At 41.4% G+C, this 26,419-nt stretch overlaps 1 protein-coding gene across 1 annotated transcript; it reads right to left on the reverse strand.

Moving 5' to 3' along the window:
• Nucleotides 1–4,497: 4,497 nt before the first annotated feature.
• On the reverse strand, nt 4,498–22,090 carry IQCJ (IQ motif containing J). The gene is made up of 4 exons (XM_044434410.1): nt 22,022–22,090; nt 12,407–12,471; nt 10,380–10,460; nt 4,498–4,705 (listed from the first exon to the last, which is right to left on the reverse strand). The coding sequence occupies exons 1-4, from the start codon at nt 22,088–22,090 to the stop codon at nt 4,498–4,500; spliced, it is 423 nt and encodes a 140-aa protein (XP_044290345.1).
• Nucleotides 22,091–26,419: the final 4,329 nt, after the last annotated feature.

A 26,419-nucleotide genomic window follows, 5' to 3' on the forward strand; every position in this document is an offset into this window, starting at 1 on the left:
TTCTGAAATTTCAAAAGGCCAAAACGTGGTCTGTGGTAGGGCATGGAGCAAACTCATAGTGTTCTTACATAGGCTTTTGGCCCTGCAGCAGCCAGTCAACCAACTGGTGTGAAGCTGCTGCTTCCCCCTACACAGCAACTGGTGTGAGAACAGAGCAAGCTATGCCTTTTCAGGAAGCGGCATCAAGAACAGGCCTTGGCTCAGTGCAAAAGTAAGGCTGCTGCATGGCTGGTGATCCATGACGTCAGCAGGAGTTACTAGTTTGTTAGCTGCCATGCAGGAATTCTGAACACAACATGGGGGGGGGGGGGGGGGGGGGAAAATCCCCAAAAAGAATTGAAAAACTTCCAGCTGATTTTAATGGCTCTGAGTTGAACCTTTTGTCATCAACAATGTAAATTTTATCCCCCTCCCCCTCCCTCCCCCCCATATATATATATATATATTTCAAGGACAGACTATTTTTGTATGGTAGAAGAGAGACCTCTTGTGGCATGTTTAAACATGCCATTCTTGGACAAACATTAAAAGGACCCAATCAAATTTCCAAAAAAAAGGCCAAAACGGATTTGATTTATTAGATCGTGGCCATCATTTTAGAGCACATTATTGTGTGAGAACAGAAGAAATAAAGGGCTGGCAATATCTAGGAGTGAACAGGCCACAATTATATAAAAAAGGAAAATGTCACATAGCATGCTACCTACTAAGATCAGTGCTCTGAAGACATCAGCGCTGCGACTCTGAAGAGTCTTATGCCCTCAGACGATGTCAGGGGGCCATAGGATTGTGCCCTAAATAAAATTATGGAAATGGGGTACTGAATTGTAACATGAAGCAGATTTCCAGGCTCCAAATGGTGGGGAAAGGGTAAATTCAAGAATTACCTAAATGCTGAAAATACCAGGTTCCAGCCTGGTGGGAAGCAGGCATCCAAGGCCTCTGGGGAGACATCATCCTCCCTCCCATTAGGGAGATGAGAATTCTCCAAATTCTCAAGGACACAGGAGATAACATGGAAGGCTGGTTGATGACTGGCAGCAGAAGTTAAAGGCTTTTGAGTGGTGGCACCCTAGTTAAGAATGTTCTTAAAGCGGTGTGCCAGGAACCAATTTTACTTTCTCCAGTGCCATATGAATACATTTGTTATATTTTCCCAGATATTTTAATTTGATAAATGCCTTTGTCTTCTGTATATTTTCAGTTGCTATCTTGCTTTAGCATTACCATTAGTGTTTCATTGTGTATTTTAATATTTTATTATATATTTGTCCTTCACCACCATAGATCCAATAGTATTTATTGGATAAACGACACTATGCAAACATTTCAAATAAGTTGCCTTAAGTTGGACATGATAACAAAAGCATGATATCAGTAACAATAAAAAGCATGCATATAATTAAATAAGTTCACTATCTTATTAACTATCTCTGGAACATTCCTAGCTGTAATCAAAACATTTAGCTTTACATATAGTAAAACAAGCCTGTAAGCCATAATTCACAGATTCTTTCCAGTCTTAGTAGTTACAAAGTACACCACAGCTTGGTGGTCTGGTTAAAAGTCATCACCTGTTAGTTAATTAATCAATATATTTATCCCACATTTTTCCCAGAGTCCCCCATAGCAGCCCATAAAATCATAAATTATGACAGGAATAGATGGCATCTTCACCAGCCTCCATTAGTTACAAGACTCCCTGCCTCAATTTGCTGCTGCCACTGAACCTCTGGATGGCACAATTCCAGAAAAGCATGAACTTGATCAGAATTTAGCAAGTATATAATGCCCACTCTGGAAATACACAATTACAACCATGCAAAAATTATGGTAGCCTGTAAGGACATGAAAGCTCAACAAGATTGCCTTCTTCCCCCTTTCATTTGCCCAATCTCTTTCCACAATATGCTTGACTCTTCCTCCAAGTACCTGCTTGAAATGCCCTACAACAGAATGCTCAAGAATGAGTCCCCCAGAGGACCCTGCCTGGACTTTCAAGCCTAAAATGGAAGGGGAGGCAATACACTTTCCCAGTGCATCTTGTTCCCAGCATATTAACTTTGCGGTTTCCTTGTTCACCGGGTGGTGCCTGGCCTGCTCAATACTTCTGAGGTGGCTCCCATCAGGCTTCAGCCCCATGCTGGGCTGATGCCAAAACAGAATCTACAAAGACTTCAAGCCATTTGCCCTTTACAAGGTGGTCCCCAAATATTTTGTCCAAAATATTTCAGAGAGTCCGACCCAAACACGTTTGAGTGCTGAACAGAGAGTAATCCAATTTTCATCCACAATTTTGCAACCTCCCCTTGACAGTCTCAGTATCATTTTTTTAAACACACATGTGTGAGTGTGTGCACACACATGCACACACACATACAGAATGAGAAAAAGAGAGAGAGTGCAAAAAGGGGCTATTGACTGAGACAATTCCATATGTATGTTGAGTCCAGGTTGCAGGAATTGGTAGAATACACACAGACACACACACATGCGTGTGTGTGCACACAAGCACAACATACACACGTATAAATTCTATATGGTGATGTCATACAGCTAATTTTGGCTATGTAAAACTGACATCACTAAGCCAGATCTTAGTAAGGTCAGGAACCATCGCTCTCAGAGTAGCTTTTCCGACAAAGCCAAAAACCAATCAGACAGCTCTGATTAAGGCATAAAGCCAGATTAGTCTGAAGGTATTGCTTCCCATCCTCTGTTTGAATGAACCAAAGGTTTGTCCCTTCTTTCAGACTTTCCCAACATGTTCTGAAGTGTGAGCATTCTCACGAAGCAACACATTCTTGCACTGTGCTCCCCATCTCATTTCTACCCTAGTTGCATGAGGCTTAGTTATGTGGTAAGCCAGTGACTACATCATATTAATGATTTTAGAACTTAACTCTGCCAACAAATCAACAAGCTGCATATCCTAAGAAGAAATTACACTATACACTTAGAAGGTTTAGCTACACTTGGTTGCAACTGCTGGCAAAAATCGCATTAGCTGCATCAAATGCTACCATTGTTATGGCTGAATAAATATTGGTCTTAACAGAAAGAGCCAGTTGGCAGAAAAACAGCAATCCTGGAATGTTTGCTTCTAGTGTTATAAAATAAAATAGTATTTAAGAAGGATGCCATAACAGGATTTTCTTGAAATAATTTCTGTTGGTTACAACATCATAGCATCATATATACCTTGTATAATCAGGGGGTTTTTTCCTTTAATTTCTGTTCCTATTGCCACCACAAATATTGCATAAAATCTCAGTTTTCAATGCCCCAGTTAAACTCCTTCCAAGGCCAACTGTAAACTGGAGTTACCCTCTTTGCTTAGATCTTACATTTCTTATATAACTACACAGTAATCTCATTGACTTTGTTCAGCAGCCTCTAATTACTTTGTGGGACACATTCTGTTTGAAAAATCATCACCCACTATGGCTTCCATCATAACAGAGGATTCCACTTACCTGCCTAGCATTTTGTTAACTGCTGAATTATGTCCATTGTTCACCTAGAGCCTCGTCATTGATTTAAATCTGAATGTGCAAACAATTCCTCCATTAAAACCATTGTGCTAGCCCACAGGGCAGGCATGAATGCATTGGACTGGTTTGGATCTTAACTCAAGAATATCATCTGGTGGCCCTACATGCGGAGCCAATAGTTCTCCATTGCCTCTGAAGGGACAACTTAACCAAACTGAATTGTATGAACAGAGGATCTAAAATGGTAGGCCACGTTTGGATGAGCTGACCTAACATGAACAACAGAGGTGAAGCTGATGCACCACCAATGTGTATAAAGCTATATCAGGCCTCTGAAGAATCTGTACTAATTGTCTGTGATTACTGTTTCACACATACAAAGCATTCTTTGATGTTGCAGTCACTCAGAAATGACCATGCAGGGGTGAACTCAACCAGAATCTAACTAGTAGACGCAACCACATTTTTCTAAGACTGGTTCCCACATGGCAATCTGAATAAATTTTTCATATACTAGAGCCAGGCTAGTGACATCTCTATTCTCTTCAATACATAAGTACCTGCTTCCAACTGATTCACAATGTATCTTCTATTTCCCTGAAATAGCCTTAAGTTCTTTTGCAGACAGCTGTGGGATGTTTTAGATGGACACGGCAGTAAGGCACTGAAGAAAACAAGACTCCTTTTCTTCCCTGCAACATGACCTCTTTAAGTGATGGATTCTGCCTCATTAGGATTTTGATAGACACCATGTACATAAATACAAAGCTGGTAGTTACCCTTCCAGATAAGCACCATAACCATACAAGAAAAGTCAGTAAGCACAATAACCAAACAACAGGAATACACCTTGCTCTCACGCTACTGTGTCTAGTTCACAGCTCAAACATAATTTCTACATTTACAAAATCCCCAGATATAGCAAACAGCTGAGGAGCCATCTAAAAGCTAATGTAGTGTGCAAAGTGACCCTGAAATGCATGGATATGCTGCACTATATTTCCTAGTGGCAACAGTGGTGAACAACAGCAAAATCCTTTGAAGGAGAAACCTTACTTACGGGAGTGCTGCTGTTTGAAAAGGTATTCATGCTGATAGAACTGCTCATTTTGTCAGACGACAAGGAAGGCGGTGATGGACTGCGCTTCTCCAGATGCTCCTGGTTCTGTATATCATGACGCTGTAGATATTCACGCCATGCTCTCTGAATGCTACATGAAATTTGAAATATAGATGAATATTGGCATGCCTTGTATACACAGATAACTGAAATTCTTCTTTCCAATGGAGGCCCTGTGGAAGGCCACCTTGAGGATCTTAGATGACATCTTGCACAAGGCTAGAACTGAAATCCAAATATTTTCAAATCTCTCTTTAGAAAACTGACTTTAAAATGTCCATGGCACAGAGTCTAGCCCTAGTTTGTTTGTTTGTTTAAAGTATTTTTATGCCATCCTATTATAAAAGATCTCAGTTCCTTCCTTGTGTTTTTCCCCCTCCAATGGGAGAAAGTTAAGCTATGAATGGGTTGACAATATACACATCTGGAAATAAGCCTCATTGAATTCCATGGGATGTGAGTCTGAACAGATGTATATTCAGATCAAGTGTATCATAATGGTTAGAATGTTAGGCTGAAGATTGGGAGATCTGAGTTTTAGGCAGCCCTTAACTATGAAGTTCATTGGATGACTTTGGTCCAGTCTCACAAAGTCTCAGCCTAATCTAGCACACAGGGTTGATGTGAGGATAAGATGGACGAAGGTTCTATAAGGCATCTTGGGTTCTGTGCAGGAGAAAAGGTGGAATAGATGACTAAATAAAATATACATAATAATGTTGGTCTGTTGATGACATTTTAATGTTCTTCATTATCAGTTTGCTAACCTCCCTACTTCATCTAATATACATAAGAATACAGGAGAAACGATGTTAGATCAAACCAACGGACTCTCTAATCCAGCACCCTGTTTCCCACTGTAATATATGAGGGATCTTCATAGAGTTTCCACACTTTTATATTCTATAAATATAATTTATATATTTTTGGCTAATGGCATTTAAAAGTTGGTACAATGCTGGGAAAAATACATCACAAAGGAAGGTGACTATGTAGAAAAGTGATGTAATTATTTTTGAAATTCCTAATAAACAGAGTTTTAAAAAGTACAGAAACTTTTTGAAGAACCCTTGTATAACCAACATGACTAACTGCCACTGCAGGAAATGCTGAATGAAGGAAGAAAGGCAATAAGCTGAATAAGTAATAGAATGGGCACAAATTTGGGTTAGGGGGATTTTCTTGCAATTCTCTGTCCTCATTCTCTCAAAAAATGCAGTTTAGGTTTACAAAAAGTGTCCATAAGAGTCTATACCAATGATGGTGAACCTTTTAGAAACCGAGTGCCCAAACTGCAACCCAAAACCCACTTATTTATCGCAAAGTGCAAAACATTGCAATAAAACCTGAAAACTGAGGTTTTAGTTTAGAAAAAACAACTCACAGCCAGTCCAAGCAAATATATATATATCATCCTTGGCAGCACACTGACCAACCATGCGAAAGCTCAGACGCGTCGCAGCTCGTGACATCATCGTCTGGCGCCGCTACTCCTTTCCGAGCATGCGCATGGCCCCTGTGTGCACTGTTATCCAATGCTTGGCTGCTGGGTGATGCTGGGGTGACTTGGGTCGCGTGCCAGAGAAGGCTGTGTGTGCCTGTTGTAGCACGTGTGCCATAGGTTCGCCACCACTGGTCTATACTTTTCTGTAAACAGTGTAGGACAAACTGTTTTGTTTCAGATCAAGGACAAATGAATCAATATAATCTTACTCAACTCATACAGATGGATTCACATATAACACATGATATAACATATATATGTCTTTGTTATCTTTCTGAGTATTGTTAATAGTGAAAAACCAGAAAGAGTTTTCCAAATCAAAACCAACTAATTATAGATCTGCACTACTGAGTAATCAAGTGCTCAGTTACAACTGCATAGTTAGCACCAGATGGCAGTGTAGTTTCAAATAAGGTTTTCATTCTTTAATAGAATTGTGCCAAGCAGTGCTGTTAATACACTAAAAAAATTCTAGGAAACCAATACTTGATCTTTTGACAAAATCCATAAGTTCCTGTACCATTACCTTACTTTATCTTCCATATATTCCTGCTTTTTTCTAACCCTCAATAGAAAGTACTGTCCCAGTCAGCTATCCTAACTGGGAGGGAGGAGTCCCATGGCAGACAAACTGCAATTTCAGTGGCTTTGTTAATTGAATCTAGCCAAAGCAATTTGTTTTCAAAACTTCTTTCTCACAGGTCTTTGTTTTTTAAAATTCTTCTCCCAGTGTGAAGGCAATGAAAGCCTGAACTTGAGGGAGGTTGGATGCGCAGTCCAGAGACATGCTGGAGATGCGAGGGGAAAGCGGAAGCAAAGCCAAAAGCTACCCCAGTGCACCTTCAACATTCCCCTGGACTGAAAAGAAATGACAGTACTCCAAATCAGCCAGATTTTGAGATTTGCACATGCTGACAGAGCTCTTCTCCACCTGATGGCAAACTGATGGATATCAGAGAAATCCACAACACATTCAAATCAGTTCAGTTTTCTAGGAATGTGTCCTACAGATTCTGCATTGGATCAGTTGTTCCTGAGTCACATAGTTAAAATATAGCTCACAAGTATATAGTATATAGTATATATAGATAGAATCTATCTATAATTTCATGTGAATTTATTCAAAATATGTATATGAAAAGCACTGACCCAAAATGTAATTTATCTGCCTAGATTAAAACATTAAAATATGTATTTTGGGAGGATTTGTATATTTTGGTGAGATCTGAATATTTCTAGAAGTTCAAATTTGCATGAATGTGCACACACACATTTATGCAAAATCAGATTCTGTCAATGACTGGACAATGAAATTAAAGGTGTCTGAAAATCTCCAAAACACCAAGGGAATTAACTTTACAAAACTGGTGTATCTCTATCCCAACCCTGCTCAACTGTCCTTTCTAAACCTTTGTTTTCATGGATACCAATATACTTATATAACATTGTTTGGCAATTTAAGAAGGAAGAAAATCCATTGAGCATTTTGCCTTTAAATTAAAGGAAGATCAGACAAAACTGGAGAATATTCAAAATAGCCCAATGGAAAAGAGAGAGAAACTCTCAAGCTGTATAAAAAAGCATACTCTGAGGAATAAATATACTTTAGATTTAGTGATAGGTCAGCTCCTTCACTTTGAATTGGAACTGGCTGTCCAGTTAAGTGCATTTTTTAGAGCACTCTCACAGCTAAAATATAACATTTCCCAAGGGTTCTAAACCGAGTTGTAAATTTGGCTGCACTACATTAAATTAGTTTAAAACCTCATTTTTCCAAGGCCTAGATAAAATTACTCAGCACTAAGAAGACATTCAGTGAAAAACAAAGCAATAAAACATGTTTGTCTTAAAAGGGGATATGGAATTTCCAACCTACACCCCTAATTCCTGCCCAATCCTCACTTAGATCTTCATTTTCTTTCATCTGCCTACTATCTGCCAGACTAACAGGCATGCACTTGGTTTTAATTTGAAACTTCATGTCCCATGAATATTCTATTAATATTTTAATATTCTCTAAACTGCTTTAACTTGAGCAGCATTAGATGAAAGTTGGATTAGCTGCAAACACTGCAGCCTTGAAAGGCGGCTAAGACACCCCTTAATAAATAAATAAATAAATAAATAAATAAATAAATAAATAAGGGCAGAGTTTCCTACACAGGATCTGCACCAGGTCTTTGCTGAGCCCTGCTGAGGCTCACACAGCAGTAGAACCCTTTGTCTAAACTCTCATCCCTCCCATCAGTTGTGCCTGCTCAGAGGGTGCAGATCAAATTCATGAGACAGAGGTGCAAATGTTCTCCTTCCTAGAGCTTGTCTCTGTGCTATTGCCACAGCCCTTGGAGAACAACACCCTCCCTTTGCCACTGCACTCCATCACCCAGCATGTGCCCAATCAGTCCTCCAGAGAAGGAAAGGATGAGGTGGATGGGGGGGGGGGTCCTCTTTCTAGATAGCTGTTAAGAGGCATTTCTGGCAATCAGCCATCCTACAATTTTCTCTTAGGGTATTAATTTTTGAATAAGAATCACAATTGTGTCATTCAAGCTGAAGTTGATTTCTCCTGTCTGGTTCCTTACACTGATAGAATCTTAATCATGATTATCCCCTCCAAGCAAAAATTAAAAAAGGGAGAGGGATGTAGGAAGAATAATGACTGCACCTTTTTAAGCCTCCTACAGTGATCTTGCACATTACTCTGTGGCCAGCACAAGTCTGCCATGGAGAGCATAATCCTCAAAGATTCACTGCCACTCCTGGCTCTCCGAAAAGTCTACCTGTGGCTCTTATGTGCTTTCCAAGGGTGGGAGCTGGATGTGGTGTTCTTTCATCTGGAGCCCCAGATCTTTGGGATGCCATCTGCCCCACCAGCCTGCTGAGCAGGGGTAGCTGCTGAAGCAAAGGCACAGAAGCCCTGATTATCTCTGTTGCATCTGATCCTCCTGATTTAGCTGGATTTTGCCCATGTGGGCTTTGACTACTCCTGCATCCCCTTGACTCTTTCTGTGTGAGGTTTCAGAAATAGCAAGTGCTATCCTTTACCTTGACTGTACAAACATTTTTACAAATAGGTCTCTCTGGGAGACAGAGTAGACAAGGGGTCCTCAAACTTTTCCACCAGGGGGCCAATTGAAAGGTGCCAGTGCTGGGCGCGGGCCGGAAAGGTGGTGCCGGCCAGGGCGCCCAGGCCGGCACAAGAGGAGGGCAGGGCACGTGCATGTGCATGGGCTGCAGTGGGCATGCGGGTGCACGTGGTGAGGGGAGGCGAGGCGAGGCGGGGGCGGGCTCACACTACGATGCAGCAGTGGGCGCGCGATGCAGCAGCTTGCTTGCTTGGAGATCGTTTCCTCCGATCGAGTCCAAAACGATCTCCTCGCTAGCAAGCCGCCGCCTCCCTGCGTGGGGGGCAAGGCAGGCGGCGCGTTGAAAACCTCTGAGGCGGGCCGGATAAGTGGCCATGGTGGGCCGGACCGTAGTTTGAGGACCTATGGGGTAGACCTTTGTTTTCCTTTAAAGATACACACACTGACTTTAGATTATATGCAAACTTTCTTTTGTCTTGTCAGCCTGAGACCTGGATCTTTTCAACACCTAGTACCACCCCGGTGGCATCTAATCAACTCCTTCCACAGTCAGCACAGGGAGAAGCGTAATCTGCTTTCCACGCTGCAGCTCTCCGTGCTCCCTCAAAATCTGCTCGGGTTGATTGGAATTCCAGAACAGATTCTGGTGAGACTGAGAGGATTATCTTCATCCTGTGAGAACTGGAACCCCAGGTTGTTGATAAAGCAACAGTCCAGATTTCTAATCCAAGAACAAAGTATGAGTGTAAGTTATTCCTCGCTGATCAAGCCAGAATTCTGGGTTCATACATAATAGTAACAACTCGGGTATTTGTGAAGTGCCAGCCAAGTCATTTGCTGGGTTATTCAGTAATGTGCCAACTGGACCACTGACTACCTTCTCCAGAAGTCTATAATAAGCTGCAGCAGAAGTGGTATGTGACATCTCCCTGAATTACGCATTACAATTGCCATCAATAAACTTTTTCTTAAGATTGTGGAATTCAAATATAGACGAAACAATATGCTCCTATTACCATTTTCTATTGGATTAATCCCAATTTTAACCTATGTAAGAAAAATGAAGGCACTTAAAAATTCAAGCCAATCAACCAAATAAAACATCTCTCTAGAGCTCAGGTAATATCACTGTATTTCTAAAGCAAACATAAAGGAGTAGGTTTTATGTCACTTACACTTTCACTTTTGATTCCAAGGGCTGTAAATTAATGTGGTATTTCTCAATATTATTTTCCACATCCATAGCAAGCTGATGGCTGTAAAATAGAGGTTATTCATTAAAATCTATTTCAGTATGACATTTCTACAATTACCATGAACTATCCAGTTAAAAGCATACATGCTCCAGCTGCTTGTTCTAAAATGGACAAGTTATGTGTGGGTGTTGGGGCGGGGGAAGGGAACCTTTCTGGAGGTCTAACAGCCAAGCTATCATAAAGTACTGACAAAAGCACATAATTTAAAAGTCATGTGGTGGGTTTCCGAGGCTTTCTTCCTTGAGTTTTCAACAGTGGTCTATGGGTTCTCCAAGATGAGGCTTACCTGCCTGCTGCTTCTTATATAATTTCTAATTTCCATGTGACTGCTCTAGAATTAGCTGTTCTTTCACCTTCATCACTTCCATGTAAAGGCATGGTCCAGAAAACCTCAACCTGTGCAAATGTGACAAGTCTCACATGGTAAGACTTGTTATGTTATCATCTTCACTAGACTTTCTCTTTGCTCCATTCAGAAATCCTTACCCTGGAAGCCTGTTTTTCCCCACATAGAATCGCAGAATAGTAGAGTTCAAAGAGCCAAGAAGACCATGGGTTTTTTCCTGACATCCAGCCAGAACCTGGGTTCCTGTAACTTGAGCTCCTTATTCCATGTCCTGCATTCTGGGATGACTGCGAAGAGATCTTGGCCCTCCTACAGCCTTCCAAGTACTTGAAAAGTGCTATCCTATCTCTTCTCTTCTCAAGGATAAATATGCCCAGCTTTTTCAATTTCTCCTCATAGGGTCTGGTTTCCAGTTCCCTAATCAACCTTGTTGCCAGCCTCTGATCTGTCTTTTCAGTTTGTCTGCATCTTTCTTGATGTGTTGTGCCCAGAACTGGATGCAGTACTCAAGATGGAACCTAACTAGTGCTGAATAGATGGGAGACAGAATTTCCTGCACCCACCCCCATTTTTAGCTTTAAAGCACTCAGTAGCGGTGCCAACTCTGATCTTTCTGTTCTTCTATCTCTGTGTTTGTTGGGATATGGCACAGACAGTCATATTAAGATTTCCTGATCTCTCAAAAGAGTTGGCCCTTTCACCCTAGCCTAGAGCAACTTTTTACACTACCTCCATAATACCACATCTCTTACTTTCTAAAAAGACTTTTCAAAATGTATCTTTTACATGAAGCCATCAGTCATAATCTATTGCAAGGATGTCAAAGCTGTCTCAATCTAAGGATCAAACTCAAGTATGGAGAAGTTGTTGGGAGATGCCAGTGGTGGGTGAAGCTGAAGACTCAAGGGAATGTTGCAAAATGCAATAGAAGTAAGAACTAAAATACCCAAAGTCTCAGCATATTTTAGCTTAAAGCTCTTTCTGCCAGCAACCAGGCCATGGGAGATCCATTTCAGAATGAGAAAAAACACACACACAAGCTGAGAAGATCACCTTGTGATCAGTGAATGATCAAGCAAATGATCAAAAAGAGATAGGAGAAGGTATGGAGGGCTGGATTGGGACCCCTGGCAGGATCAATCCCAGGTGACCCTGTCCTACTACAACTAAGCTTAAGCATGCATAATTGAAATATTTGCATAATCTTCCCTTGTTTAACCCTATCTCCATTTCCTTCTTTCCTTTATTGTATTCCCTGTATGGATTTGCAGATTCCAGAGTTCTTGGGGTGGGGAACTTTTCTCTCACATGTTAGTATCATCTATGTGAATGGCACTTGTAAAGAGTAAATGGTCAAAAAGGCTAAGGTTTGTTTGTTTGTTTGTTTCTCAGTTGTTTTCCTGACTGCTTGGAAATATTAAAAGTGGATGAGAACCATCCACTTCATTTTATCTCAGCCTACCAATTAAAGTTAATTCCCCCAGCACTCATTAATCAATGAATCTATATACAATATTGGCTAACCCAAACAAAGCCTGAAGTCCCCATTAATATCCTGTGCAAGCCTTCCATTTGGAAATCCAAAACTATCAGTACTTACTTTTCAAGTAAATATTTCCCATCACTAACTTGCTCCAAGGTATGTTGCAGTCTTTTGAGTTCTTCCTGCAGTGAAACAAGGTATGGGGAAGCAGTATAAGCATCATTCACAGAATATTTGTCTCGAAGCAGGACATCAAACCTCTTACAAGAATGGAATCCCCTAGCTAGCTAGACTTGCGATTTATGGCTCCTTTTTAAACACTGGAAGAGTTTGTGTCTTCAGTGTAAGGCACCACAAATCATGAATAAGAGACTTTGTAGGCATTTCCAGGAACTTCCTGTGACACTCTGAGAGTTGCTTAAAGAGAATACTGCTGTCCTGCTCCTTGTTACAGTACAGCTAGCCAGAGGCAGGTAATGCAGCTTCTAGTTCACAAGTTGTCAGGTGATACATGGAAGCAAATGGGGCCTCACCAAACTCTATGTAGCAAAGTGCCTTTTGGCAGCAGGTTGCAATGCCCCCTTATCCTGTCCTGTCTTTCCTGATGCCCATATAATTCCGCACATTGCCTGGACTGTCCTGAGAAGCATTCCTCACACACAATTGCCTTTATTGCTGGTTTGTTGGGCGATGGCTGGACTCTTCACCTTGGCAATGCAGGTCACAAATAATCCAAGGTTTATTTCTAATGTATGAACTGAAAAACAAGTGGCAACCACTGCACAACTTTCCAGGTGATCCCTGCCATTTCAGGGTTGGAGGGATGCTGCTCACTCATCATGCTTGCCAAGGGATGGTGAGCAAAGAGCAGATTCATTGAAACGTTATTTGTTTTTCGGCGCCAGGTGAAGACCTTTTTATTTAAATGTCATTTTAATTGTTAACAATATTTGCTTATTTAGCTGGCCAGGGCGACTTCTTTTATATTGTTTATTTATTTTATATTGTTAATTTTAATTTTATATTGTTATTTTTGTATTTTACTGTGCTGTAAGCCGCCCCGAGGCTTCGGCAAGGGGCGGCATAGAAATGTTTTAATAATAAATAAATAAATAAATAAATAAATAACCCTGGTGAAGACCAAGCTGCTGAGCCCTTGCCTGGGTTTTTTGGGCCTGTGGGTGAAATTCTATCAGCAAATCTTCCTGCTTTCTCTCTCTCTCTTTCTCTCTTATTTAAATATCATTGATCTAAAATACTTTTGGCCACCTTCCAGGTCAAAAGTCCTCCAGAGGCAGCATGCAACAATACACTACCACAATAAAACTGATGTGATAATAAAAACAGCAATGAAAACAGCAATGCAAGCAAACATTCTTAAAAAGACAACATGCAGCAGCATAAAATAAGCCTGATGACACAGAATAGCAGCTACAACTGAGAATGATAACTACAGGGAAAGAAGGCTAGAGTAAATTAGAAGGTGTTCAGGGCATTCCTAAAATCCTTCAGGAACGGGGCCCGGTGGATCCCTGATGACAATTTATTCTAGAGGCATAAAGCCACTGCAGAAGAATTCCTCTCTTGTGTAGTTGTGGCTTTCCTAACTGCCCTCAGAGGTAAGGAAATGAGAAGGGCCTCTCTTCCTTATACAGGTGGGCCAGGCTGATATGGGCAAAAGCATTTCTTCGAGTAATTTGGTCCCAAATGGTTTAAGGCTTAAAGGTCATAAGAAACAGTTTTAAATGGACACAGCAGAGGTGCTCAATGGTCTAGTTGCCTTGCCTCACCAATACTTAGGCAGCCACATTCTGTAAAAACTGAACTTTCTGTCTTCAAAGGCAGTCCAATGCTCCCCATGTTCCATTAGTCCAGCTTGGAGGTCACTAGCGTATGGTTAAATAAGGCAAGGCCCATTTTTCCTGTCACTAGCCTCTCCCTCTGGACACAATTATTGTTCCTTTTCCTTGCACCTCTCACTGGCCACTTACTCAGAGATGACAAGCAACAGCACCAATAAAGAGAAAGAGGAGGGCCAGTAGGATCCAAGGCAGCCTTTCCTAGCCTGGTGCCCCCCAAAAGTTGAGGGCTGCAGCTTTCACAATTCCTTTGCTGGTCATGTTAATGGGTCTGATGGGAGCTCGCATCCAAATCATCTGGAGGATATCAGGAAACTGCATTGGCAGTGGGCCCTTTCTTGGAGTTTAAATCTAGGCCAACTCCTGACACCATCCCCACCAAGTTGCTTTCAGACAGTCCTTGCTCCACGGATACTTTCTGAGTTTGCTTTGTCTCTAGACTGCCAGCCTTCACATGGATCAGTAAAGGCTGCAGTCTACATCTTAGTCGTTCCAAAGAGGACCTTTCAATATTTGTTTGCACTTGTATTGCATAAAAATCACCCATTGATCAAGAAAACCCATGCATAGTCACAAGTAGCTTGGCATGAGTAATTAAGCATTGCCAGAAAAGAGGAAATACATCACCAAAAAGATACTATTAGATTCAGATCAGCATAACATATGCACATGTTTATATACATAATTAGAAATAATGACTGTAATTTGAATAGATGCATTGTATATCCCACCATATCAGGGATTACTGGGATCAGGTGACATGCATGTCTGTTCAGTTTGCTGTCTGGATGCTGTCAATAGAGAGCCGGTGTGGTGTAGTGGTCAACAGTGTGAGACTGAGACTCAGGAGATCTGGGTTCTAGTCCCTCACAGCCATGGAGCTCACTGGGTGACTGTGAGCCAGCCACAGACTCTCAGCCCCACCTACCTCACAGGGGTGTTGTTGGGAGAATAAGTTTGAGTGGAGGAGGAGAATTATATAAGCTACCTTGAATTCCTTAGAGGGAAAAAAGGTGAGGTAGTAAATAAATATGTTCAAGACTCCTTTCTTACTTCTTATGGCTTTTTATACCCGACTTGGATTGGGCTGCACTCGAAATGCCTTCAAATATGGTAGAGTCCTCTGCAAGGTAGAATCCTGCCCTAGAGCTCCTTAAGCCATTTTATCTCCATCAATTCTGGAGAAGAGCTACCATCTTGATCCTTGGAAAGGTTCTGATTAGTACTGTTTAGTACTGATAATTTTAACCATATCTCAGATAGCAACATTTTTAAAGGTAGATTATATTTTTATGACAACAGGCATGATTAGAAATTCCAAAGATACTGAGAGAAGCTTAGTTATGCCTTGCAGATGTGTGCACTCTGCTCCTTTGATTTTCCTATATTTTGTTGTGTTACAACCTGGAAGTGAAATGTATTTCATTGGCATTGCTACCAGTAGATGCTTACAAGGTACTCAATGCTATGAAGGCACAAATATTTTTATTGTGGCACCAAACACAAACAAGCACTTGTTGCTTGCATAAGTATTCACTCCTTTACTGTGACATACCCAATTAAGCTCTGGTGCCACCCACCACATTTCAGAGTCACATACTATAACATTAAGTACTTGGAGTGCACCTATGTGCAATTCCAGTGCCACATGATCTTCAATTAAATAAACAATTTCTGGAAAGCCTCCAAGTTTCTTGAATAGTATCTTAAATAAACAACATTATGAAGTCTGAGCAGCAATCAAAACAACTCCAGGATAAAGATGCACAGAAGCACCAGTCAGGGCTGGGTTATTAAAAAGAAATCCTAAACTATGAACATCCTCCAGAGCACCATTAAATCTATTATTACAAAATGGAAGCATATGGCTCAACTGCAATTCTGCCTAGAGAAAGCCATCCACTACAACTCAGTGACCATGTAGTGAGGGCATCAGTAAGAGAAGCATCCAAGAGGTCAACAGCAACTCTAAACAAACCGGAGGGATCACCATCTGAGATGGAAGAAACCACCATAAGCAAGGAGGAATTCATTTCTGAAACAAACCCATATCAAAGCCAATCTAAGTTTGTGAAAAAGCATTCAGGAAACACAGAAAACATGTGGAAAAGGTTTCTTTGGTCTGATGAGACCGAAATGGAACTTGTTGGCCTTCTGCAAAATGCTATGAGCGGCACAAAGCCGAGAGTGCTCTCAGGGCCATTGTGGGATGCTTCAGAGGCTTTATTCTGAGTGTTCCATTTTCTACCCATAGTTTGTTCTGGATACTTTAGCTGATGACATCACCCTCTAGTTTTTCCCCTTTTTTTAAAGGCACTCCCACAGGGAGCTTTGGGAAAGGAAAGCTTGTATTTTTGGCATCACAACATGACATGCAATCCCCCACTGCTGGAGACGAGCCAGCATGAGTGATCAAAGCTAGGGATGTGTGAGGAATCCATCTTGAGGGTGGAAATCCCCTGGATCCCCTGGGCTTGTCTCCCTGGACTCCAGCCTGCTTTCCTGTGTCCATGTGTCCAACTTTCTGGTGAGCACGCCAAGTGTCTGCCCGGCACTTGCCAAGACTTGAGCCCTGCATGATTGCTGCACATTTCTTTTCTGCACATGTGATTTTCAGCCTTTTTTTCCATCGCACAGGACAGGGAAGAGGCTTACCTGTTGTGCAACTGGTTCTGTGAGTATTCACAGGCTTCCTCTCAGCTTAGATCACATTCTAAGACTGGGCCAAGGAAGAGAAGGGTTCCACAAACTGAAGAGGGATAGATTTGACAGGGTTTCTTAGCAACTCTAATTCCAGCTCATTGAGGGTTTTCACATTCTTTCTTAAAGGTCATTTAACCTTGCCTGCATACCCAAACACAGGCATCTTTATTTTGGTCAGGAAAGACATGCATTTTTTAAAAAAACGTGCATTTCCTCAATTGAAAATATGCATTTACCCTCATCCACTGAAGCATGAACATGCTGATCTGGGAGAGAAGTACAAATGTGCACTTTCAACTGCAGGCATAAGTTTGGGAAGTTTTGAAAACTTCCCCCTAATTGCATCCTGCTGATGGCTTGGGGTTAGGAACAGGTTACAGGCTGTACCAGAGCGCCATCTAGAGGTTATTTAGTGGAAAGCAGACAAAGACAAGGAAAGAAAATAATCCAGGCAGAGCTCCAATCTCCAATCCACACAACCAGGGGCAGAAACCAGGAGTTAAACAAGCTCTTAGACTGAGCTTATCTTAAAATGGATTAAGATGATCTTGACAAAGTTAATTCTAATAGGTATCACCCAGAAGAAAAGTATTTAAGCCTGGATTGGTTCACTGAATGGTTAGCAATATATTAACCACCTGAATTTTGCGCACGCACACACTAAAAATGGCCAATATGGAGTTCAGAACTGGAGTTAATTATGTTAGGGCTATTGTGGAAGGATGAACAGTTCAGGAAAAAGAGCCAAAAAAAAAAAAACCCTGGGAAGAGGGATACTTGGACAGTTCCCCCTGGTTCACCAGTGCCATGGTTGCACTTTCAAATCCTGATGCCAGGCATTGAGCTCTGTGGGGATGTACATAAAGGACAGACAGAGAGAGGGTAAGTCTATTGGACTAGTTGTCATGATGGCAATATAGAAGCTCCATGTTTACGATTGTATTTCAGTTGCTGGAGGGCAATGAAAGAGAGCACTATTGCTGCAAGCATTGCTTATGAGCTTTATGGAGGTATATTGGTAGCCACTGTGAAGAAGATTTTGGGCCAGATGACCTTTCCAATTACGTTCAGGGTACATATGGAAGGGCAGTGCTCAAGGATCTAGTTTTTGCCCAGTGGGACAATATCACTATTAGAGGATTGCTTCCATCATCTAGACATGGGGCTGGAGAAAAGGATAAGTTTCAAGATTTTTCTTACCACTGGAAAGGAGAAAAGATGGTGAGGATAAGGAAAAATATTGTGGTGAAGATGAGGTCAAGGCAAAATCAAGTAGGGCACACACAAAGTTAAAATAATGCAGGTATGTGGGAAAGTTGTAGGAGGATAAAGTCCATTTAACAAGAAGAGCAGAGGGGCTGAGCATCAACAGGCTATGCCCTTGATGTTAAAAACAATCGTTTATACTTGTGGAATTCACCTTTGCTGACACATTCATCATTACACTTCTTCCAGCCCCAAATTTAACATAAAGCAGTTATTCAAACAATATATATATGGACAATATATAGATATATATATAGTTATAGTTATATATAATAAATAAACAAATAAATATATTGTTATTCAAACAAAATATATATATGGTGGACTGGAAAGCAAATGTATCAGCTATAGTTTGGGCATTTTGTTGCTAACGTAAGAATACGAGGACATTGGAAGAGCCAAGTTGGATCAGAGCAAGAGTCCATGTAGCCCAACATTCTGCTCGGACGTGGCCAGGCAGTTGCCCACAGGGAACTTACAAGTGGGACGTGAGTGCAAGACCACCTTCCTGCCAAGTTCCCCAGCAGCTGTGCGTACATAGGCATACAGCTTCTGATGGTGGCCGTTGATAGTCTTCTCCACCATTTCTCCAGCTCCTTTTAACACTACTGATGGCCATCACTGCATCTAGTGGAGCTGAATTCCATCCTTTAGCTGTACGCTTTGCAAAGCACTTCCCTTCACCTGTCCTGAAGCTCCCACCAAACAGCTTCACAGGATGACTCCAGGATCTAGAGAGAAAGATGTCTCCCTATCCACTTTTTCCACAGGATGCATAAGTTTCTACACCTCTAACATGTCTCCCCTTTCTCAGTTAATTCTAAAACAGATCCCTGCTGTTGATCTTAACCTCACACAGAAGCTGCTTCAGCCCTTACATTTGCCCCTTTCAGCACTTATTTCAGTGCCACCATATCCTGTTTAGGTGTTGTGACCAGGCTTTATAGAGCATTCTTTTTTCTTTATTAGTGCCATCAGCTAATTTAGCTATTTCACTGCTTATTCCCAATCACAGACTCTCATTTGGGAATCAGCTGTATACCACTTTAACATGAGGTGGACCTGGGCAATATAAGAAATTAAAGCATTGTTTTATGTCCTTCTTTAGCTTGTTAACTTCAGAAGATAATGTAAAGACAACAGTAATCAGACTAAGCAGGATTCAGAGTAAATTAGCTGGCCCGTTTGCAAGATTAAAAGGAGACAAAGCCTCAAGGTTGGTGAGCTTATGATAATTAAGGAAACAAAATGAGGACATTTGCATTGTACATTGTTCCCCAGATGACCTGGAAGTAAATCTCAGTTCTGGGTTTGTCAGCAAGAGGCCATAGTTCAGACATTTATGTGTTCTGCCTCCTGAAATAAAGGGCCAATTTAGGATTGATCCATAGGTACGCTGATACTGGAGCTACAGAAGGGCAGAAAAGAGCAACCAAAATGACTGAGAGGCTGGTGTAACTCCCTTACGAGGCAAGTTACAACACTCGGAGCTGTTCAGCCTAGGAAAAAAATGGGTAAGAGGAACCATGAAAGAGAAAGTGTCTTCCCATCTTGGTTTGCCACACCATGTTTAATTGTTTATAACATGGTATGGCAAACCAAGATGGGAAGACACTTTCTCCCTCTTTCAACACACTGGAAAGATTGGACATAAGAACTGCCATGCTGGATCAGACCAATGGTCCATGTAGTCGGGCATTCTGTTTGCACAGTGCAAACCAGCTGCTCAGAGAATCCCACAAGCAAGGTACGAGTTCAACAGCACCCTCCAGTCCAAGTCCCCAGCAACTTGGGCAGCATATAGGCCCACTGCATTTGATACTGGAGGTAGCAAATAGCCATCAGGATTACTAGCTATTGAAAGCCTTCTCCTCCATGAATTTGTCCATCACTTTTTAAATCCATTCAGTAGCGGCCAAGCCAAGGCAGGTGCAGAGGGAGATACTGTTTGTAAGTTGGAGTACTGATCCATCTAGCTCAGTGTGGTCTACACCAGTTCTCCCAGCTTCCAAACCTTTCAGGCTCATCTGGCATTGATAGATGAACACATCTGGAGCGCACAGGGTCAGGGAAGGCTAGTCTACATGAACGGACATGGGGTCTTTCCCATCTCTACCTAAGGATGCTGAGGGATGCTCCTGGGACCGTTTGCATGCAGCACCTCTGTTCTGGCACTGAGCTATACCTGTTCCCCAAATGAGCTTCATGGTTAAAAAGGATTTGAAGCTAAGTCTACTTCTGCACAACATATGTACATTACACTACACTGGACCACACAACAGGTGCCTTCCTACATTTGAGTTAATGGCAGCATTGGAAGCAGCCCCTGTTCCACCTAATATGAGGTAGAAATGTCCCTTTGATGCTTGCATGATGATGCAGTTACCTTATAGAAGAGCTTTAAATGAGACAGCAATGCAACTGACATTGCTCTGAAAGTTGGAATTTGTGGAAACTTCCACCACAAAAATAACTGAGAATTAGTTTCAGGTTCCTGCTGTGAAAAAGTAGAATGTTTAAATGTGCTTTTCCCAAGTTTAAAAATGGCCATGGCATTGAATCAGCTATGGTTGTTATTAATAATGCAGCTTACATTTCCCACAAAGTTTGGAAACATTGATCTCTACCTCAGCAATTGCTTGTGCATGCAGTAGAAATGGGAGAAAAAATCTGCAACATTATCCTCATTCTTTGGATAACATACACCTGTCCATATTCAGCAAAATGGCTTAAATGCTGCAAGATTATTTTATACACTTCTGATTACTGACTAGTTTAACAGCCTCTTGAAGGAGACCACTCATGAAACTCATCCTCCATTTCCACCTTTCTCAAAGAAGTCTCTCTGTGTGTGTTTATATGTGCAAAACTTAGAAAGTGTTCACATTTTCCTGAAAAATGACTTGCCTATAGTGTGCTTGAATCTAAAAGATAACCTTTTTCATTTTCTGAAGTACAGCAGTGGTCAATTTTGTTTCCGTATATCCCAAAGCAACATAAGGTAATTTAGAAACAATTTACAATTGACTTTATATATAGCCATGGGTGACAAAACTTGCATGACTTACATAAATCATTTTGTGAATGTGTTTGACATCATTTTATATTAACCTAAGGGTGAAGACTTAACAAAAAAAGTTTTTTTTAAGTCTGTGACTTTTTTGCCCATTCAATCATTCCATTAAATATTATTGGCTTGTTCTTTATGGGAAACTGTAATAGGACAACAACAAAGGGGCTAGTAAAGTTTGCATAATTTGGAAAAGCAGAAGACATAAAATCTATACTAATTTCAGTTTTGCGTCATTAAACATGATGTATTGATTATTGCTGCTTGCCACAAAATTTATGAAGCTAGCTATGTTGCTGTGTCCACATAAAGTGATTTTGATGTTTTGCCCTCAGACCTCAAGTATCGTGAATGATGGCACCTCGTGACAGACTATAGCTTAGTGCTGTTGTTCCAATTCACAGCCTTAGTAGATACATCTCACAGATTATGCTGGGAGTGACCCAGCTGCAATCTCTAACTTCAGAAAATTAAATTGGAGGCAATCCAAACTTCTGTTGAAAAACACAGTGAATTATGATGCATCCAAAACCTGTTATCATGTAAATGTACTGTAAAATTCCATGCCATGTTCATTCTTCTCATCCCAACTGTGGAGGATGGACAATCATAAAGAAAACAGACTGAAGCCATCAACCCAAGATTTCCTTTTGATGTCCACAAATGTGGCTCTTTTGTGGATGTACACATAGTGTTTGTGGAATTGTAGGGCTGTCTAGCTGGGGAATAATGTTGTGGGACTATGCGGAAGTCTGGCTTGCCTTATCTCTCAACAGATAAGCAAAAGCTTGTTTTCCTGTATCCCAAAGCAGGTGGTCAGCAAAAGGCCAGTACCTTCTCTTCACAGGCACTTCTGTATCCCTGAATATTCTCTGAGCACATTTCTTTCAGATGATTGCGCATGACCACGTGTTGCTGAGAAGCAAGGGATGGTATTGCTATAGCTTGAACCCATGTGGATCTCATAACCTTTCAAGCCCATAATCTCACAGGGTGAGTCAGTTAAGCCAGTTTTTCTGTTGCTGGTGTTGTTCAAAACATTGTTATGCACCCTTCATCAAAATTTAATTCCAGAGCAGTTGAGAAATGAATAAGGCAACTTATGACAACCACAGGATATAAGGATTAGTCATCAGAGAGTAAAAATTACCGATGGCACTTGAACAGTCTGGCTAAATAAAAGGCATTTTGCCTGTCACATTGGCACTGGGTGCCAGATGAAGAAAAGTATAAGCCCGTTCCCTCGAGTCAAGGTGCATCATATCCAAGGCTGGTCACGTTCATGCGGCAACTGAGGCAGCAAATCCCACAAGGGCTTCTCCCATTGCTTGGTAGTAAAAGCATAATAATAGATTAAATAACCATCACTTTGCTGTGCTTTCATAGTGCAGAAAATCTGCTGCCTGAGACAGCCATCTCACTCTAGTATTTCTTTATTAAACTTTATAGCAATTATGTATATCACCATAACATCCTGCCAAGCCAGCTTACAAGTAAAATACCAATATATTACTAAAATCTACCATAAGCAATATTAAAGACAACAATTCATGAGGCTCTGGCCCACAGGGCAGTTGATGGGAGATGGCCCCATGGAGGGATGGAGGGACAGTCTGACTTGAGTAGAGGCTTCCATGGACCTTCTGTTCGCTGTCCTCTCTCCCTGCCTTTTCTGGAATCCTTAACACAGGTGGTCCTAGTCCCCACCAACATTCTGCTTCATGTTACTTATTTTATAACTAATATTTCAGTTACTTAGCACTTTATTTTACTGCACTTCATCAAAATATGCTTGCAGGAGGGTTTACAAGAGTCAAAGGAATGTCAGATTCTAGGTCTGCTGCTGGATCACACAGCCATGTGATCAGCTGATGACCCATTACTCTGGCCTTCAAACGTTTTCATAGTGGAGGGGAGAGGTTTACCAGTGGCTTGATCCCCAGTGGCTCCCACACCACTCACACAGCATAGAAGCCTGTTCCAGGTTCCCACCTGATTGTGATAATATGAGTCCAGCATATTATGCTTTGGAAATTCTACTGCTGCTACAGCCCTGCTGGAGAAGTCTGAGCCATAGAATGTCTCCTTTCCACAAAGCTCCTAAAAGAAAATGATGTCGATTGGCTCCCCTGCTGTTTGTCAGCCACAATGGCCAACAGTTGCGCCAGTGGTGAGTAATGGGAGTTGTATCCCAGGGGTATCAGGAAGGTGGTTCTGCATGATAATCATGGTGCTGTTGAGTCAGCACTCAGTCTCTTTGAGTCTGGCATAACTAATGGCAAATATCATTACATGATTGCATCGCATCTATATCCTGCCCCTTTTTCTCTTGCAAGGAGCCCAGGGCAGCCTATATAGTCCTCCTGTTTTCTATTTTATTCTTACAACAACCCTTTGAGGTATGTTATGCTGAGAGTCCATGGCTGACTCAAAGTCAGCCAGTGAGCTGCATCATCGTCATCATCACTTCCATACATCTCCATGGCCAAAGCTCTCCAGGTAGTTTACAACAAGATATAAAAACAAGGCAATGAAATATAGGAAAGATACCATAAATTTGTATCTAAGAAACAATTTTTAAACAGCTAAAACATAAAGTGAAAAATGACCCTGTAGAGGAAAATGTCAGGAATGGATAATCTCCTCAAGCCATTGAATAGTCAAGCATAGCTTTGAAAGCCTCAGCATTAAGGGCTGCCCACCTGGGGCAGAAAAGATGGCAGCAGGTGGGCAGCAGTGTGGAGGCTGTTCCACAGGTAGGGGGCTACCACAGATGAAGTCCTAGTACTTCAGCACTTAGAGGAAGTCCCCAGAACGGAGCATAGTAGTCTGAGTAGATTGTGGCTGGGAAAGGAGCTCCGACAGGTACTGTGGCCCCAGGCCATGTAAGGCATTGTATGTTAAAACCGGTACCTTGAATTGTGCCTGGAAGCACAAGCAGCCAATGTAAGCAGGTCAGAACTGGTGTTATCCATTTGGAGCTCTGGGTGCAAGGACACGGCTGAGTGGGGACTGGAATCCAGATAAACACCGTAGCCAGTACACTACACCGGCTCTCCGAATGTGCACATGCTCTTTCTACATCCTGAAAAAACTCCCATTTTGCTCTTCGGCATAAAGAACATAAACATATGAACTGGCAAGGCAGCAGAAGCTGAAGTGTGGTAAAATTAAAAACAAAACTTTCCCTGCGACTCTAGCCTTCGTCTGGTTTGTGACACTTACATGGTTAATTGTTCCTCACATTTAAGGGTAAGTTGCCATGGTGATGGCTCAGCAGTGAGAAGGACTGGTGAGAGCACACAAGGTGCTACCACCTCCCAGAGAATGACAGGGCCAGTAAAGTGTGCCCTTTAACAACAATAAAAGAAACATGGATAAAATAGGAAAAACGGTAAAAACAGCTACAAAGAATAGCAATGATAGCAATAGAATTACTCTGCAAAGCCCCAGGATGGCCAGCTAAATCATTAAAGGCCTCAGAGAAGAGGGCTGTCTTAATGTGGCACCAAAAGGATGACAGGTTTGGTGCCAGCCCTGCTGCAGTGGGAAGGTGGTTTCATAGGCGGGGGTGGGGGTGCCTCACTGAGAAACAAGGGGGTGAACTAGGTGGAGCTGTTAAAAGCTTCCTTCCTAGTGTACTGCACTTTTATCATCTGTTTTTATGGATTGTTGTAAACCAGATAGCTTTGACTGTGGGACTGTATAAAAATGAAATCATCATCATCATCTGGCTGTAGCCTCCACGTTCTGATGCTGATGCTGGCTCCTTCCTACCTAAATTGGATCAATGTTGGAAATAACATAAACAGGTAATAGGACTACATAGTAATAGTACATTTCCCACATTAACATGCCTTTCCTCCATGTAAAAGTTGCATTAAAATTGCTTTAAAAAACAGAAGGCAAGTGGCAAACAGAGGATTCACATTTACCTTTACACACAGTGGCCAAACAGAGAAAATGGTAACTGGAAATGGAAAATGGAGAAGCAAACAAATGTACCCTGAGAAGAATGGGCAGGAGAAGCTACAGTTGCTTCTGCTTCAAATACGTAGCACATTTAAAGCTTCGTCACCTTTGGCATAAAATCACCACATGTGATAAGAATGTCTAGCAAAGCCAGGAGTGAGCCACAACACGGAAATCCAGCTCTTTAGTTCTTGAAAGACATCCTGCCCACTTCTAATCCATTTATGAGAAATGGGACAGATTTTTTTCCCTGTGGACTTCCATCTCTAAGACAGCCAAAGTTCACAAATGAAAAAAAAAACCTCTAAGAAAATTTGTTCAAATCATGTGATTTAATTTATATAAATTTATGAAAATCACAGAAATGTGTTTATTTTGCACAAATCACACCCAAAACATATGTGGATCTTGTGTATCATAAATTTTACACAAATTTCCTTAGCATGTTTTACAAAGTGCAAATCATAGTCTGGTCTTTGAGACAAAAATCCATAAAGTGGATTGACTTGTACCATGGTGATTCGGCACCAGTGCACAGTTAGCAAACCAGAATCTGGGGGCCAGTTCATGAATATCCATCAGATTTTTACTCCTCTCGTTGGATTCCTCATGCAACCCTAAGCCAAGTGCATCTTAGATCTTTCATGCATACATTTGTCTTCTCTAGACAATATACATCAATCACACACCAATGAAAGTCAGAATACAGGAAGGTGTCATGCTGTACAGAAATTAAGCCAAGAGCACTAGCTCAAGGGCAGGAATAATTGGAGCCTTTCAAACTGGAAAGATATAATTGCTAATTAGAACACCACTGGAGTAAACATTAAGCTTTGTTGATGCTTAGTGGAAATGGTTAAGTGATGTCACTGCAAGCAAGAATTCTAAATACCTACCCAATAAATGGAATGAACTTATGGGAACAGTAGCCACTAAGCAATTAACTCATACTGTTTATTGCTCTTCATTTCATTTTTCTCAATTCTAGCAGTTGCTGCAGTTCAACATGTGTCCTACGGTATTTTATTTGAGACTCTTCACAGGACAGTATTGCTACAATTTCAAAACATACATCGAGCATCATCACACACTCTGCATAAGATACCGTGTGAAGCAAAAAGCAGAATTCCTAGAAAAAGCACTCTATCCATAGCCCATTTGCCAGTAGACTGCAGCATTTTGAAACCCTGATGGAGGATAAAATAGATGAATATTCTCTTGTTTCAGAAAAGGAAAATATTTGCACCACAAAGCTGGCCT

The sequence above is a fragment of the Varanus komodoensis genome, unplaced genomic scaffold (assembly GCF_004798865.1).
Source record: "Varanus komodoensis strain SLA01 unplaced genomic scaffold, ASM479886v1 scaffold28, whole genome shotgun sequence".
Taxonomy (NCBI): Eukaryota; Metazoa; Chordata; class Lepidosauria; order Squamata; family Varanidae; genus Varanus; species Varanus komodoensis.

What these genes read in the sequence shown, in the direction of transcription:
- IQCJ (XM_044434410.1), bottom strand. Translation starts at nt 22,090, where the DNA reads ATGCGCAATCATCTGAAAGAAATGTGCTCAGAGAATATTCAGGGATAC. An exon ending in GAAGTGCCTGTGAAGAGAAG is followed by an intron (nt 12,472 to 22,021) that starts GTACTGGCCTTT and finishes GTTTCACTGCAG; the next exon opens with GAAGAACTCAAAAGACTGCA. An exon ending in GGGAAATATTTACTTGAAAA is followed by an intron (nt 10,461 to 12,406) that starts GTAAGTACTGAT and finishes TCTATTTTACAG; the next exon opens with CCATCAGCTTGCTATGGATG.